General features: G+C 34.1%; 1 protein-coding gene across 4 annotated transcripts in view; it reads left to right on the top strand.

The window, feature by feature from the left end:
• BMP2K (BMP2 inducible kinase) overlaps positions 1 to 14778 on the top strand; it is a 104776-nt gene that overhangs the window by 74659 nt on the left and 15339 nt on the right. For 3 of the 4 annotated variants that reach the window (XM_031943844.1, XM_031943846.1, XM_031943847.1), the window contains 5 exons: positions 164 to 324; positions 2297 to 2478; positions 7217 to 7309; positions 8157 to 8341; positions 10514 to 10668. In XM_031943844.1, coding sequence (XP_031799704.1) covers positions 164 to 324; positions 2297 to 2478; positions 7217 to 7309; positions 8157 to 8341; positions 10514 to 10668 — 776 coding nt within the window. The remainder of the gene's footprint in view (positions 1 to 163; positions 325 to 2296; positions 2479 to 7216; positions 7310 to 8156; positions 8342 to 10513; positions 10669 to 14778) is intronic. The other variant, XM_031943845.1, reaches the window with a different exon arrangement.

Below are 14778 nucleotides of genomic sequence, written 5' to 3'. Positions count from 1 at the left end.
TTTCAAATATAAACTCAGTAATTGAAACCCTGAAATAGGTCTTCCCATTAGTTGACATTTGTGGTTATCTGTCATTAGTGGAATAATATATAAATAAATAATAACTTTAGCAATATTCAGACACATTGTAATGTGTGAAATGAAATGTATTCTTCTCTTTTAGAATAACAGATACTATTGGACCAACAGAAACCTCAATTGCCCCAAGACAGAGACCAAAGGCTAATTCAAGCACTGCCACTCCTAGTGTACTAGCAATTCAGAGCTCAGCCACACCAGTTAAAGTACCTGTTCCTGGTGAAATTGGTAACCATAGGCTAAAAGGTATGTGATTTTACCTATGTGAATGAACAATCAATTTTATACCCCCTTTAGTTAGACATATATAGACATACAGTATTGGAGTTTATATTTTAAGCAGAAGTGAAATATACAATTGAAAGATTTGTCCAAGAGTTCTTATTTACTTAGATTCATTAATATTTTAGGGTAGTGACAAGATCCAGAATAGAGCTACTGGCCAGAGTACTTGTTATTTTTTCATATCTGTCTTGGCTCCAGAGACATGTAAAGATTTCCTAGTGCTAGGAGAATCATATTGGTTTCTAAATGTTTTCAATAGTAAATTATTCCTTTTTGAAAGAACTTAAAACAATTATTCATAATCTATATGCTATTCCGTTACATGTAATACTACCCCACAAAGTGGGTAGTCAATGTTGTTTTATAGTAATGTGCTAAATAGCATAATGTAACCTTTTTTTTCTTTAAAACCCTTCCTTATTTAGGATATTAGATATTGTGCTATCAAGTGATCTGACAGTTTGGCTATTATTGAAGTGTCATTTTCCTCAATTGAAGTGTCATTTTCCTCAATTAGTATAAATAGTGCCATGCAAGCATTGGCATCTTTCATAGTTCCCTTACTTGAGTTGCATTCTGTCACCATCCCGAAGTTCTCAGGGTTTTCTATAGCTGATAACTTCTCAGGTTTTTCAATAGCTGATTGAAGGAAGTGGTAAAGGTATGATAAGCTGTATGTTATACAATAGCATACTTTACTATGCACTTTTTCTGATACTTTGTAACTGAAATAACTTGTTGCTTTTTCAGAAAATAGTTTTTTATGCAGTTATTTGTTCCCATTAAAAATATTAAGCTGTAATTATATATAAATACTGATATTTTTGTTTTGGGAGGAGTAGATAAAGGGAGACAATTTAGAAGATCATGATTATTTTGTATCTAATAAAAGGAGATTGCAAAATATTGTGTCCTTTGGTAGTCAGTTTTTAAAACTCTAGTTAGGCTTTAAATTCATAAATATAAAACTACTATCTTCCAAAAAGGAGATAACTATGAGACAGTACAGTGGCAGTTATCAGCTGGCTTTTTATTTGAAACTATACTAGAGTTTCTGTTGAGATTAATTTGAGAAAAAAAATTTCTAGAGTAGTAGTATTTAAGCTTAGTATCTTTTGTTTTTCTGTAAACAGAAATTCCTGTAATTTTATTCTGTTACCAAGACTATATAATGAATTTCAGAACAAGCCTTTTAGAAAATACTTTTGGAATTGAATTATATCTAAGAAAGTGTTCCCTCTGATTTATTTTTAAATGGACTTTAGAAAATATTTCCTCTAGGATTTTTGCATTTTCAAAATTATATTTTAGAAATGATGAGTTGGAGTTTTGGTTTTTAGTCATAATTTACCTTTTCCCTGACCCATAAGAAAGATTATAGAATTGAGAAAGTGAGTCAAGAGGTCTTGCCAGTAGCAGAAGCTTATGTTCTTGAACAACCTCAATGACACACTGTATTTTAGAAGAAGCCAGGATCAAGATTGTTTAGTTTATGTGAGATTTCCCTTTCATTTCTCCCCTTTTTTTATTTATTTATCTATTTTTTAATTCTTTTGAAGAAGTTTGCTGATTGTTATTGGGATTTGGGAAAATCCTCAAAAGCCGTGATTCAATAACTTGAGACTCATTTATCTCCAGCCACCAAGAGATACTAACTAGGCATGCAATTTGATAGTGTGCAATTGGGAAAATTGTTTTAAATATTTACTCAAAAAATTAGTGAGTTTGAAGACTTAGCAGAGTCTCTCTATTGGTCTGTCCATTGTTGGTCTCAGTTATTGTAGAAGTCATCTTTAGAAGGAGCTACAATAAATGGGAGTTTAGTAAAAAGTAGATAAGGACAAGAATTGCAACAAATGAGGAGTGGGGGCAAGGTGGAGGGGCTATATAAATTTGAAACTAGCTAACAAATGCCTTTGGAAATATATTTTAGGAACATTGAAACTTGGAAACAGTCAAGAGATGGTGTTGACTCAGGGTCAGCAGCCTCCACAGCAACATAGAGTACTACAGCAATTACAGCAGGGTGATTGGAGATTGCAGCAACTTCATCATATACATCACCCTTACCAATACCAGCAACAGCAGTTATTCCAGGATGCATATGTTCAGCAGGTAAAAAAAAAAAAACTTACTATTTTAGGATTTTCACATATTATGAAGCTGGTTTATTTTGTTCAGAATAGTTAAGTGCCTGTCTAGTTGTTGGTCAATATTTTATACTTTTAGTATCTCAGGGAGTTGTTTAAAAATGCAATATACATTTAATTTGCATTTCTTTGTATTTATTTTTAAAATTTCTGCTATCAGAATATTGATGTTAGAACCTGCTTTTCTGGAGTGAGGGACATAATAAACATTTCTCATCCTTATAAGCCGTCTGATTTTTATTAAAAAATCCTGCTTCATCTTGTTGTTAGTAGAAACATGTTTTAGCAAATGGGAGTATGTACTTCTTGTGGAGAGAAAATTAAAATGGTATGTCCATCAGAGTACTTTGTCATCTTCTGCCTTACTTAGCAGAACGCTCAGATTCCTAGGAAAAAATAATATATTATTTTGAAAGAGTTATACAATGAGATGATTGAGGCCAGTTCCAGTGGTCTTGTAATGAAGAGAGCCATCTATATCCAGAGAGAGGACTCTGGGAACTGAGTGTGGATCACAACATAGCATTTTTATTCTTTTTGTTGTTGTTTGCTTGCATTTTGTTTTCTTTCTAATTTTTTTCCTTTTTAATCTGATTTTTCTTGTGCAGCAAGATAATTGTGTAAATATGTATACATATATTGGCTTTAACATATGTTTTTTTAAAGATGTTTAACATATATTGGATTACTTGTCACCTAGGGGAGAGGATGAGAAGGAAGGAAGGAATTTGGAACACAATATTTTGCAAGGGTCAATGTTGAAAAATTATCCATGCATGTGTTTTGAAAGTAAAAAGCTTTAATTAAAAAAGAAATATTTTAGAATTGCATTTCAATATCTAAAAAAAAGAGAGAATTATAACAATAATCACTATCCAGAATATTTGAGAGCTAATTGCATCTGTCAGGCTATATATGTTAATAGTTCTTTTTCATACTTCCCCATCCTTCTCTCCTCATACTTCCCCCAAAAGTCTCCAACTTGTATCCATATGAACAAATAACAAATGTCTCAGGGATCAGGCAGAACATGGTAGCAATATAGAAGAAAATGGGATAGTGCTAGGCAGGTAATACTTTTCTCTGATTATTTTACTTTTCAGATGTGTGGCAAAAAAAAAAAAAAAGGAGGGAGGGATTTTAATGGTTTTGTATCTGGTGATTCCAGTTTGGAATGAAATAAGAACATTTAGTATTTTTTTTTAAGGGAAATTTACTTAATGCCATGGGAAAAGATTCAAGAAAGTCCGTGATTTGAGCTTTAGTCCCCAAACTCTTCTAAGTCTCTAGAACAGTTTCATTGAGTTATAGAGAAAAACTAGTCTAGCCTGCATGAAAAAATTTCTGAACATAATGACCAAAAACTAGTTCAAAGTCAGTGCTTCTCCATTTTGCATTGAATGACTTCACGGCAGCTTTGGTTTTGAACACTTTGCACTCTGCGTGTACCTATGCTGCCAGAAATACCTGGTTTTAGATTTGAGAGGGGGTTGTGTAAAAATTTGTCAGATGGAAAGAGGTTTCTAGTGGAAAATGTTTAAGGAGCCCTATTCTACACCATAGAACCTCTGAAGTTTTATCTTTGATATAGAAGTTGTATTCTGGACAGGTTCGAGAGGTCATGATGATTGGAGAAAATGTCTAGTCTACTCATGGGACTTGGAAGTCTCTCTAGTAATCTTAGTTTTAATGTATTTCCTCTTAAGATTGTCCCCCCATTCTAGCATACCAGTTAATATCACAAAAAGTTTGTTCTCTGAGATTGTCCCTTAAGATAGGACAATATCCTATGTATTTTATCTGTGCATAGCTGTTTGCATATTCTCTCTTCTCCTTACCCCTTAGACTTTGAACTTCTTAAGAGCAGGAACTGTTTGTTCTTTATCTTTCCAATCCTTAATATGTAGTAGGCACTTGTTTTTTGACTGATTTCCCCTCATCCTAAATGCCAAGTGTTTTATCCCTGGGCCCTACACATCATAGGGAATTGGGGAATCACTTACCATTCATTCAGTGCTTACTCTCCTCAGCAAATCAGCTTGGGACATTTGGCATGCTTGTCCATGTCTTTGATTTGGGGAAATTCCCTGAGACCTTGGGGAAGTTCAGAGATTGCTGATGTTTTCTATTCAAGGGCTCAACCTAAATCCTAAAGTTTGGAAGTCGAAAAGTATCCATCTTGTCTAGCCTCTACACAAAAGGTGGTTGTCCAGATTGCTATTTAACGGCTCCAAGTGGGAAGCATACCACTTCTCAAGGTATCTTTGGACAGTAATAACTGTGTGGAAGTTTTTTCTGTCTTCTAGCCTCTTTGAAACTCCCTCCACTGCACTTTGGTCTGAGCTGTGGGGCCAATCTAAAAATTTCAGATTCTTTTCCATCTCTTTCCATAGGACATGGATGCAAGGCTATTCAGTGCCCTCCTTTCTAGACACTCTCTAACTTATCAGTATCTTTCTTAGCATGGTTCTGTGGCTGAACACAATACTCCAGATGTAGTCTAATAAGGATAGAGAATGAGGATACTGTCCCATTTCTGCTCCAAGAAGCTTTGCCTCTATGCAGCCCAATATTACATTAGCTTTTTTTGACCAGCATATCACACTGCCTACAAATATTGAGCTTATATAGTCTTCCCATTACAATCCTCAGATCCATTTTATAGTTGGTTTTTATCTATGCCTCCCCCATTGTATTCTTGGGAAGTTACTTTATTTATTTATTTTGTACCCAACTGCAAACTTTACCTTTATACCTAGTAAAATTCATCTTACTCAGTGTAGCCTATTGTCCTAACCTGTAAGGATATCCTTTTGGATTCCCACTCCCATCTCTTGTGTAAATTATTATTCACAGCTTTGTGTCATCTGCAGACTTAATGGACATAGCAACTCTTTCTCTATCCAGTTCATTGTTAAAAGTACTCAGCAGAACATGACCAAATATTGATCCTTGTATTCTTTGACTAGAGACTGACTTCTATTTTAGCCATTGACACCTACTTCAGCGATCCAGCCAAAGGGCCATTTGGCAGGTTTTAAATATCAAATATAGTCTTAAATAGTGTAGCACTTTTCTTGGACAATCCTCATATAACATCCTTTAGGGAGGATCTAATTGTACCATAGCTGATGGGCCTTAAGATAATCATTTCCAAATACAAAGTTAAATTTAACAAAAGCTTTTTTGAATTTTTATTATCTTCCTGGCACAATTCTTAGATTCCCAAAGTACAATTACATCTTAAAGTTGCTACATGCCTGTGGTCAGTTTTCTTCCTAATCTCACTAATTCATTAGTCTTATGCTTTCTCTCCCCTTGAGATTTGTGGTATGTGGTAAGAAGCATCTTGCTAGAGAGTGAAAGGTTTCTGTGTCAGTACATCTCATCTCCCTGGGGTCTCCTTCCTTCCAGCATACCAGTTAATATCTAACAAAAAGTTTGCCTAGCACTGGCATGGAAAGAGTTTTTAACAAGTATACAGCATTAATTTTGGCTTAGGCTCACTTCATTTGCCTTAGCCATGGGAGGAATATACCTTGTCATAAACTTGTATCAGATTTGAGGAATGTTTTACTGTTTCTGCACTGGTTTTTTGTATTTAGTTGAGCAGGAAACTAAGGCAATGAATTAACCCTTAGTATCCTGAACTAATTAAATATCAGAGACAATTAAATTATTAGAAAAAATCTAGATTAGTGTACATCTTAGTAGGTGTTGCTTTTATAAAATATCTGACTTTAGTAGAAGGTAGTCATGATATTGTTTTTCCCTATCAACAAAAATGTTCAATTTATTCTTAATGTATTCATTATTGCTAATATTTTGGTAGTGTTAAATATACTTAAATATAATTTTGTAGTGTGAGAGCTCCTTGATAGAAGCATGGCGTTAGATTTGGGAGGGATTTTAGAAGTCCTATTATATAAATATAAAATAACATCCTTGTTTTATAGATGGAAGAAATGTAGGCTCCTAGAAATTGAATGATTTATCAACAAAAGTGACAAATCCAGGCTTTCTAAGTTCTAACTCTCTGCTGTTTTGTTACTATCAGATGTACTCTAGTGATATTGTGCTGTGGGGCAGCCTTTTGAAAGTTTTAGGACCAGTCTTGAATTTAGAAGAGTAGCATTCAACCTCTAGTACATGCTGACTGTCACCTTGGCTAAGCCATATACTCTCTTAGACAGTTGCCTAGTTCTCTCCAGACTATACTTTAAGCTTATAAATTAAAATATAGGTTGCAGAGAGGGTATTTATTTGTGTTAGTAGAGTAAGTTCTCTTCAGTGATAGTTCCCTAAATCACAGATCTGATACTTACCCATTTTCCTATAAGTGTTTATGTACATGTTTCTCCTGATGGAGTGCTGGATTTCAGGTCAGGAAGACTTCAAATCCTGTTTCAGACACTAGCAGTGTGATCCTGGGCAAGTCACTTTGCAGATGAGAAAACTGAGGCAGAGAGGTAAAGGGAATAATAATAGCTTCTACATTTTAGGATTGTTGAAGGCCAGTTAAGAACATGTATATTATGCTCTGTCCTTAAGGTTTGTATAAATGCTAGCTATTATTATTTTGTTTTTGTATTTTCAGCTTCTAGTATAATATCTGGCAAGATGATTAATATATTTGTTGATGGATTGATTTGGAAACATTGATCAGTTGCCTATTTTTGCTTGTGTTTTCACTCTGGTATTAGCAGGCAATGCAGCAGCAGCAGATAGTCCAACAACAATTTTTAATGCATTCAGTGTATCAACAGCAATCTTCTGTATCCCAGTACCCTGCAATGGTAAGTGTTGTGTGCTTTCTAGAATATTCTTTGTAGACACGATAAATTAAGTGTATATAGTTTTTGAAAGATGTAGAACAAGATCTTATAATTCACCATATTTGCATGTGTGTATGTGTGTGTCCACATATGTGTGTGTGAGCAGTTGGGTTTAAGTGACTTGCCTAGAGTCATACAGCTCGGAAGTGTTAAGTATTTGAGACTGGATTTAAACTCAAGTTCTCCTGACTCCAGGACTGTTGCTCTATCCACTGCACCATCTAGCCAGCCCCCTGATCATAACATTTTATAAAAAATTTAGGATAATTATTTGGCAAGGATGCTTTTCCCCAAACAACAAAAAACAATTTAAAAAGAAAAAAATACATCTCCCTAAATTTGATTTAATTTTTTGAACTTGACACGTGAATTTGTATATGAGGTAACCAATAAGTTGAGTATAATTTTACTTTTCTTGTGGCAAAAGACCACATTTATATTTGTTTCATATTCACATGCTGTTTTGAAGAGATCCTGAAATCCTTTGGTACCAACACAAATGGAAATGTCTTTGTTTCAGAGAATAATTTTGTTTTCCAACTCTTAAATAAGAGTTCCTTTTTTTACTGTTTGACTCAGACTCCAGGCTCGGCAACACTTATGATTGATGTTTTTCCCTGAATTCCCTCAAAAATAAACTTTCACCAAATACAACTAATGAGGGTTCTGATCTCCTGGGTTAGTAAGTGTGTGGCATTTATCCTGTGAACACAAAGTAGTAATAGAAGAATATCATGTTGCTGAGACTTAGTCAAGGTTTTTTAACATTGAGTATTGGTGTATTTATGATAGCATTTCCTTCTTTCAGATGCAGCAGTACCAACAGACTTTCTTACAGCAGCAAATGCTTGCACAGCAGCGGCAGCCACAGCAACAACATTCACCTGAGTATCTTACCTCCCCTCAAGAGTTCTTACCAATTTTAGTTTCCTGCCCATCATCCCTTCCTTCCCAGGTTGGAGCCATAATAGACTCTTCTTACAGTGCCAATAGGCAAGTATTTTTCTATTAGAAAGTTTATTTGAATGTAACCTTAAAATATTACTCCTACTGCATAATACAAGGCAATTTCTAGAGGGTGCTTATCTCATATGACTTTTCTTTTTCTCACTTTTTAAATCCTCCCTGTTTAAGTCTGTTGCTAATAATGAGTGGTATTTGTAAATAAGGATTAACAGTCTATCACCATGTTGGCATTCAAGACATAAATAAGTGACTCTGTAGTAATGCAGACTTTTTGACTATATAGACACTTTGAGGACTTGGTATAGAGAATGGAATACAAGCAAAAAAAAAAAAAACCCACCTTAAACAACAACCAAAACTGTCACTTGTTAAAAACATGCTTGTTTTCCATCCTAACTTATAGGTTATTCATTTAATTGCACCTTGTTTATTCCTTAACCTAATTTTTCAAGGTAAGTTCATTTTAAATTCTTTGTCTCATAGTTTATATTTACCCACGCTTATTTGGTGTTGAATATTAAACTTAAATAGGCTTTTCCTGCTGTCATCCAACTCTTTCTTTTAATATTTTCTCAAAAGTTTCTGACTCCAGACCTTATTCACACATATGTATATGTTTATCTGCATGTTTTCCACTATTGAAAAAAATATATAGTTATTGTTAGTATCTACAAATTTTAGGTTAATGGCTATGGGGAGAAAAGTTGCTCTAGTGAACTGCTGTCAATTCAGTAAACACATGCTACATCCTCTGCACATTTGTTCATGGATGTGATGGGGATACATTGATAAAAACAAAACTGCTCTTACCCTCAAGGAGTTCAATTCAGGAGAAGTAGAAGATGGCCCTTGAAGTAGCTACAGAAATGAGAGGGGGCCACCGGGTCTTTGAGGCCCAGGAATCTGACTCTGAATCCCACTCATCATATTAACTTGCTGGATACAGTGCTAATGGCCATGTGCCTCTCAATCACAGTTCCAGTCATAGAAAGATCAGTCACCTCAGCTGAACCAGTTAATCAGAATTGTAAACTGAATGTCTTGGATCATTATTGGTTCTTAGGTTAGTTTGCAGGGATAAAGGCAGGTGATACTACACCGAAATTTCTTGTCATTGCCTGAAATAATTAGTCACATATCTGGACCTTGATGTGCAAGACTGAATCCAGCCAGAACTTAGTGATTGGAGAGTTCCAGCTGAGACCCAGAGGGAGAAGAACTGCCCCAGTCTCTCTTCTCCCTCTTCCCCCATCCCCTGCCCTCTTGATTTTGTCTTTCCCCTCCTTTCTATTTCCTCCTCTCACAAAAAGCTTGTAGAAATGCAGGGTTGTTTTTTTTTTTTAATAAATATAATCTCATTTTATCCTTTGACAACTTTGGGAGACAAGGACTCTTTATTTCCCCCATTTTATGAGGAAACTGTACCAGGTAGAAGCTGAATGACTTACCCAGGCTCATAGAGCTAATAAATGACCACAGTAGGATGTGAATTCGGGTCTTCTTGACTCCAGGTCCAGTGCTCTATCCATTGTACCACTTACCTGAAAAAATTATTATTGAAAAGCCCAAAGTACTTTTGTTTATGTAAGTTATATCTATTAATATTTCTGTACTACTAGTAATATGAAAATAGTTTTGACTGTATAGACACTTTGAGGACTTGGTATAGAGTTATATTGTCAGCAGTCCTTTTATCTTTGTACAGATGTATATCTAGGAATTCTTGCATTATTTCAAGGTTTAGGGGGGAAACGGAGAGCTTTTGATTCTGGTATGAATCCCCCAGGTCTCAAATGCAGCCTGGTCCAGCTGGGAACATATTGTACTAGTTGACCCAGGGAATGGGAGTTACAGCAATGGGACCTTCCCGGGGCCAGATCAAAGATGAAGGGCAGAGAAAAACACATTCTTTATCTCCTCAGAATTGTCTTCTGAGGAGGGGAGAGGGAGCCCTCCCTTCTAGTGCTGGATGCTTCATGATTGGGGCTGTCTGCAGCCTTACATTGTTAGCCTAACTTCTGGAAAAAAGTCGGATTTTCTCTAAAATAGCCATATATTTATGACTTGGGGCAAAACCCTAGTGGTTCTGTGTCATATGTGTTTCTGGCTATAACCCTTTTAAACTTTAACTTTTAAATGATAGGAGGATATATATTCAAACTTTTAATTTTTCCTTCCTTTTGCTTAATTGATCTGTAGGGCAGTTCCTGATGCAGAGGCAGCTGCTACTTTTCCAAATCAAAACCTCAATAACCCCCCTGACATGTCAGGCTGGAATCCATTTGGAGAGGACAATTTCTCTAAGCTAACAGAAGAGGAGCTCTTGGACAGAGAGTTTGACCTTCTGAGATCAAGTAAGGGATGCTTGAAGGCTTATTTGGCTTCCCAGTAAAGGAGCCTCTGGTTGGTCTCTGTGGTCTTGGGAATGTGTGGAAAGTTCTTTTGGAGCATTTGAGGGCAGTCTTAGGTCTATCTTCTCTCCTTTGTGTCCATCATCCAAGTGTGTTGTGTCTAAAAACCAACCACTTGATATCGATTTCAGGTAGCAGAAAATCACCTTGCTCTTTTAACTCTGAAGACTATACATTATTGTTTTTAAAATGAGATCTCTCAATATGAAAACAGTGTTAAAATAAAACTACCAGGACACAAATTAGTTGCTTGCTTTATTAATTATTTACTGCTCTCTTTTATTGTATATCCAAATAGGCAATTCTGTGGGGGAGCAGGAGGGAGGGGAAGTTGTGAAATGCCCTTTGAAAATGCCTGAAAGAAAATATGGTTCTACTACATTATGTTAATGTTTTGTAATGTCCTTTTGATGAGTGGCTACTTGTAAGGTCTGTTTTATTGTTCTGACATGGCAATAGTTAAATAAACTCCTTTCTTCTTCAAGTCAGATTATCTCAATGTTTTTACTTACAATTATTTCTATATTTCTAAATCCTGATGCATTATTTTTTACTTTATCACATATGTGTCTATACATATATATATGTGTACACTTATAATCTTATGGGCAAGGTTTATGGGGGGGAGTAAGGAAGGACATGTATGGAAGAAGAGTATTTCCTTTTTAAAAAGCTGAGTCTAAATAGATGACAAAGAAGGAGACACATTTTTTCCATGGTTTTATTTTTTTTTTTTACATCTTCGGACAGGTGGACAACTTTCTAACAAAAAGATTAGATTATAGACCCTAGTTTTTACTTATTTTTCTTTTGGTGTCTCATAGCATAATTCCAGGTGAAGCTGTTTCCTACATTACATTGGATAGGTGCACCAAAAATTGCTAGACTAAGTGATCATCTTAAAACAAACAGTTTGAGATTAAAATGTTTGTTGTATCATATTTTCTAGTTATTTGGTTAAAAACAGTGAAATAATTGTAAAAATCAATTGAGAAAACTAGTTCTATTCAGCAAAACAAAAATTTCAAAACTACTATGGCAAAACCAGCATCATGGAACATTTTGAATTCTTGTGTTTTAAAAAAAAAAAAGATGCTAAGCACTTTTAAAAATGTACAGCCCCACTTATGGGTAAAGATTCTTTAAATCAGGGCTGGTAAACTATGGCCTAGGGCCTTTGAGCTAAGAATGAGCTTTACATTTTTAAATCAAATGAAACTTTTTTCAATATGTAAAAATCCTTTTTAGCTTTCTGACTTTACAGAAACAGTACCATCCACAGTTTGCTAACACCTGTTTTAAAGGAAATAAAACTTCACGAGTGGGGAAAATTTAAAAAAAAAGATCAAATTAGAATTCTTAATTCTGGCATTCTGATAATAGCTTTAAAACACTGTAAGCTTGGATTTTGTTGTTTTTTGGCAAAAGTGTTTTGTACTTTAGGAGTCATTATGCTTTTTAACATTTCTATTGACAGTATAGATTGGCAGAAGTGGTACTATTAATCCATGTCACCATCTTATAACTTTGCTTCTTCTAGACTGCTGGGAAATTTTGTACACTAAGTTACTCCATTCATTTCTTAGGAACAATTTTGGCTTGGGATAGAATACCAGGTCTGGAATTGGGAAGACCTGAATTAAAATCCTATTTTATAGTTATGTGACTCTGGACACATAGCTCTGTTTGCCTCAGTTTCTGTATCTGTAAGAGCTGGAAAAGGAGAAGGCAAACCACTCCAGTTTCTCTGCCAAGAAATCCCTAAATGAAGTCACAAAGAGACTCGACTGAAATGATAGAATAACAATATCATGACATTTATGTCTAGGGAATTTTTTTTGGTAGTGTAAAACTCAACTAAAATATTTATCTAAGAGCTAGAATTCAATCATATATTTAGTCATTTTTGTCAGGACCAGACAATTACTATTTCAATTTTCATTAAGACAGCAATTAAGTTACAAATAAAAGTATCTATAGGTCAAATTCCTTTTATTTTCAGTGATACTTAGAACAAAGGTAAAGTAAAACATTCACATTTCATTCTGCAAGAGAAGACCTCAGGCTTTGGTTCCATGTTTATTAATTGATAGTTCTGAAAAGCAGTGAATTAAGAGTTAAAGATCTTAAACACGTAGCAGGTTATGGCAATGGGGAAAATTAAAGTAGTCTACATAATATTATCAATGATGATCATGGAGAAAAGTTCACATTTGTTATAGCTTTAGAACAGGGATAGGTAACATTTGATCTGTGGGCCTTATGTGGCCCACAAAATAATTTGCTAAGGCAGCTGCAGGCAATGGTGAGCTGAAAGCTAGGTACTACAACCTCCCACTGCTTGAGTTTATAAGTTGATAATTTTGTATGGCCCACAAATGATGTTATAAATATCCAAATGGCCCTTGCAGAAAAAAAGTTCCCCACCCCCCTGTTTTAGAAGAAAAGTATCCAGTCTATTAATAGCAACCACTTGAAATTGAAATTTGTATTTTAACTGTAAAACTTTTTTAATGGGATAATAATCACAGATCCTAGTTAATCTGTGTATAACTTTTCTTTGAGGGCTTTTAGATGTTTAAAAAAAATGTAAGAATTGCCTAATTAGGTTGAGACCCTATATGTAGATTTTAATTCATTTTAGGAGTAGTAGCATTGCCATTTTAATTTTTTACCTTATAAATTCCATATCACCTTGAAAAAATAGTATATATACTGTGTTTTTAAAGCTTGCAAAAATTTTTAAATTGTAATATATACTTAAGTGCTGATACTGCTAGTCTTACCTGATGTATCAGGATAATGCTTTATTATGTCTGGTTTAATATTCTTATACTAAGGTGGGTTTGTCATTGATTTTTTTTTTTTCCTATCTTAATTTAAGTATATCTAATTATACAATCTATGCTTACTTGAGTTCAAAATAATTAAATTTATCTCACTATTATAGTTTTTTTTGTTTTTTTCTGAGGCATTTGGGTTAAGTGACTTGCCCAGGTTTCACACAGTTAGGCAGTGTTCACTGTCTGAGACCAGATTTGAACTCAGGTCCTCCTGGCTTCAGGGCTGGTGTTCTATCCACTGTGCCATCTAGCTGCCCCTATTAGTATACTTTCTTTTTAAAAAGTTTGTGTGTTTTCATTGCCTTTGTATTCAAGGATTTTAGATTAAGTGACTTTACAGAAACCCAAAGCTAAATAGCAAGTGCATTGGCTTCCATAGGAGCTAGGTAGATGCTTTAGAAGCAATTTTTTTTTTTTAACTTAAAACTCATACGAGCAGCTACACATTTTACAGAGAAACACTAGTTTCTCTTTTCACTTGTTTGTAGAGAATTTGGTTTTTGACATTTAAATCTTATATAATCAAACACTTGGCTAATTAAAAATACATGTACAGGGTATTTAAAAAATAAACAATTTAATTACATAATTGCATTTTCTACAGAAATAACAAATAAACATATACAAGTACACGCTTATCTGTAGTTGGCTATTTTTGAATAGGACTTTTAGTTTTCAAAGTTTTATGTATGACTGGCTTTTTTTTTACTGATGTACAGTAAAATAGAATTATGCTAAAATTTTCAAATTTCAGTTATTAACTAAATCTTTTTATCCTTCCAATATTAAAATTTGTTACTTAAGTTAAAAATATTTTAAAATTGAAAAGAAAGATTTAAAGTAGCTGAGAAATAACATTGTATTTATAGCTGCAAATATTAGTTATACTTTAATTTTAATGTTTAGGTCATATATACAAACCATTGAACTTGACTTTTTAATAATTATCTGGGCATGCAATATGGAACATGTTGATCTTAATACTTGTGAAGTGATATTTGCATTTTTATATAATCTATTAAATTAAAATAATCTTGAAAAGCAGTTGTTTTTATATATCTGTACAAACTTTTAAGTAAATGATTTTTTTCATTGAGAAGAGTGACAAAATCTGTCATTCAGATATATTCTGAATACACTTAGAGATATTTCCTGGTATCCATCAGAGAAATTAATAAGTTTAACTAGAATTATGAAAACAAATAGGGAG

The sequence above is a fragment of the Sarcophilus harrisii genome, chromosome 6 (assembly GCF_902635505.1).
Source record: "Sarcophilus harrisii chromosome 6, mSarHar1.11, whole genome shotgun sequence".
Taxonomy (NCBI): Eukaryota; Metazoa; Chordata; class Mammalia; order Dasyuromorphia; family Dasyuridae; genus Sarcophilus; species Sarcophilus harrisii.
Note: the sequence above shows the minus strand (reverse complement) of the source record. Positions and strands in the feature narration are given on the sequence as shown.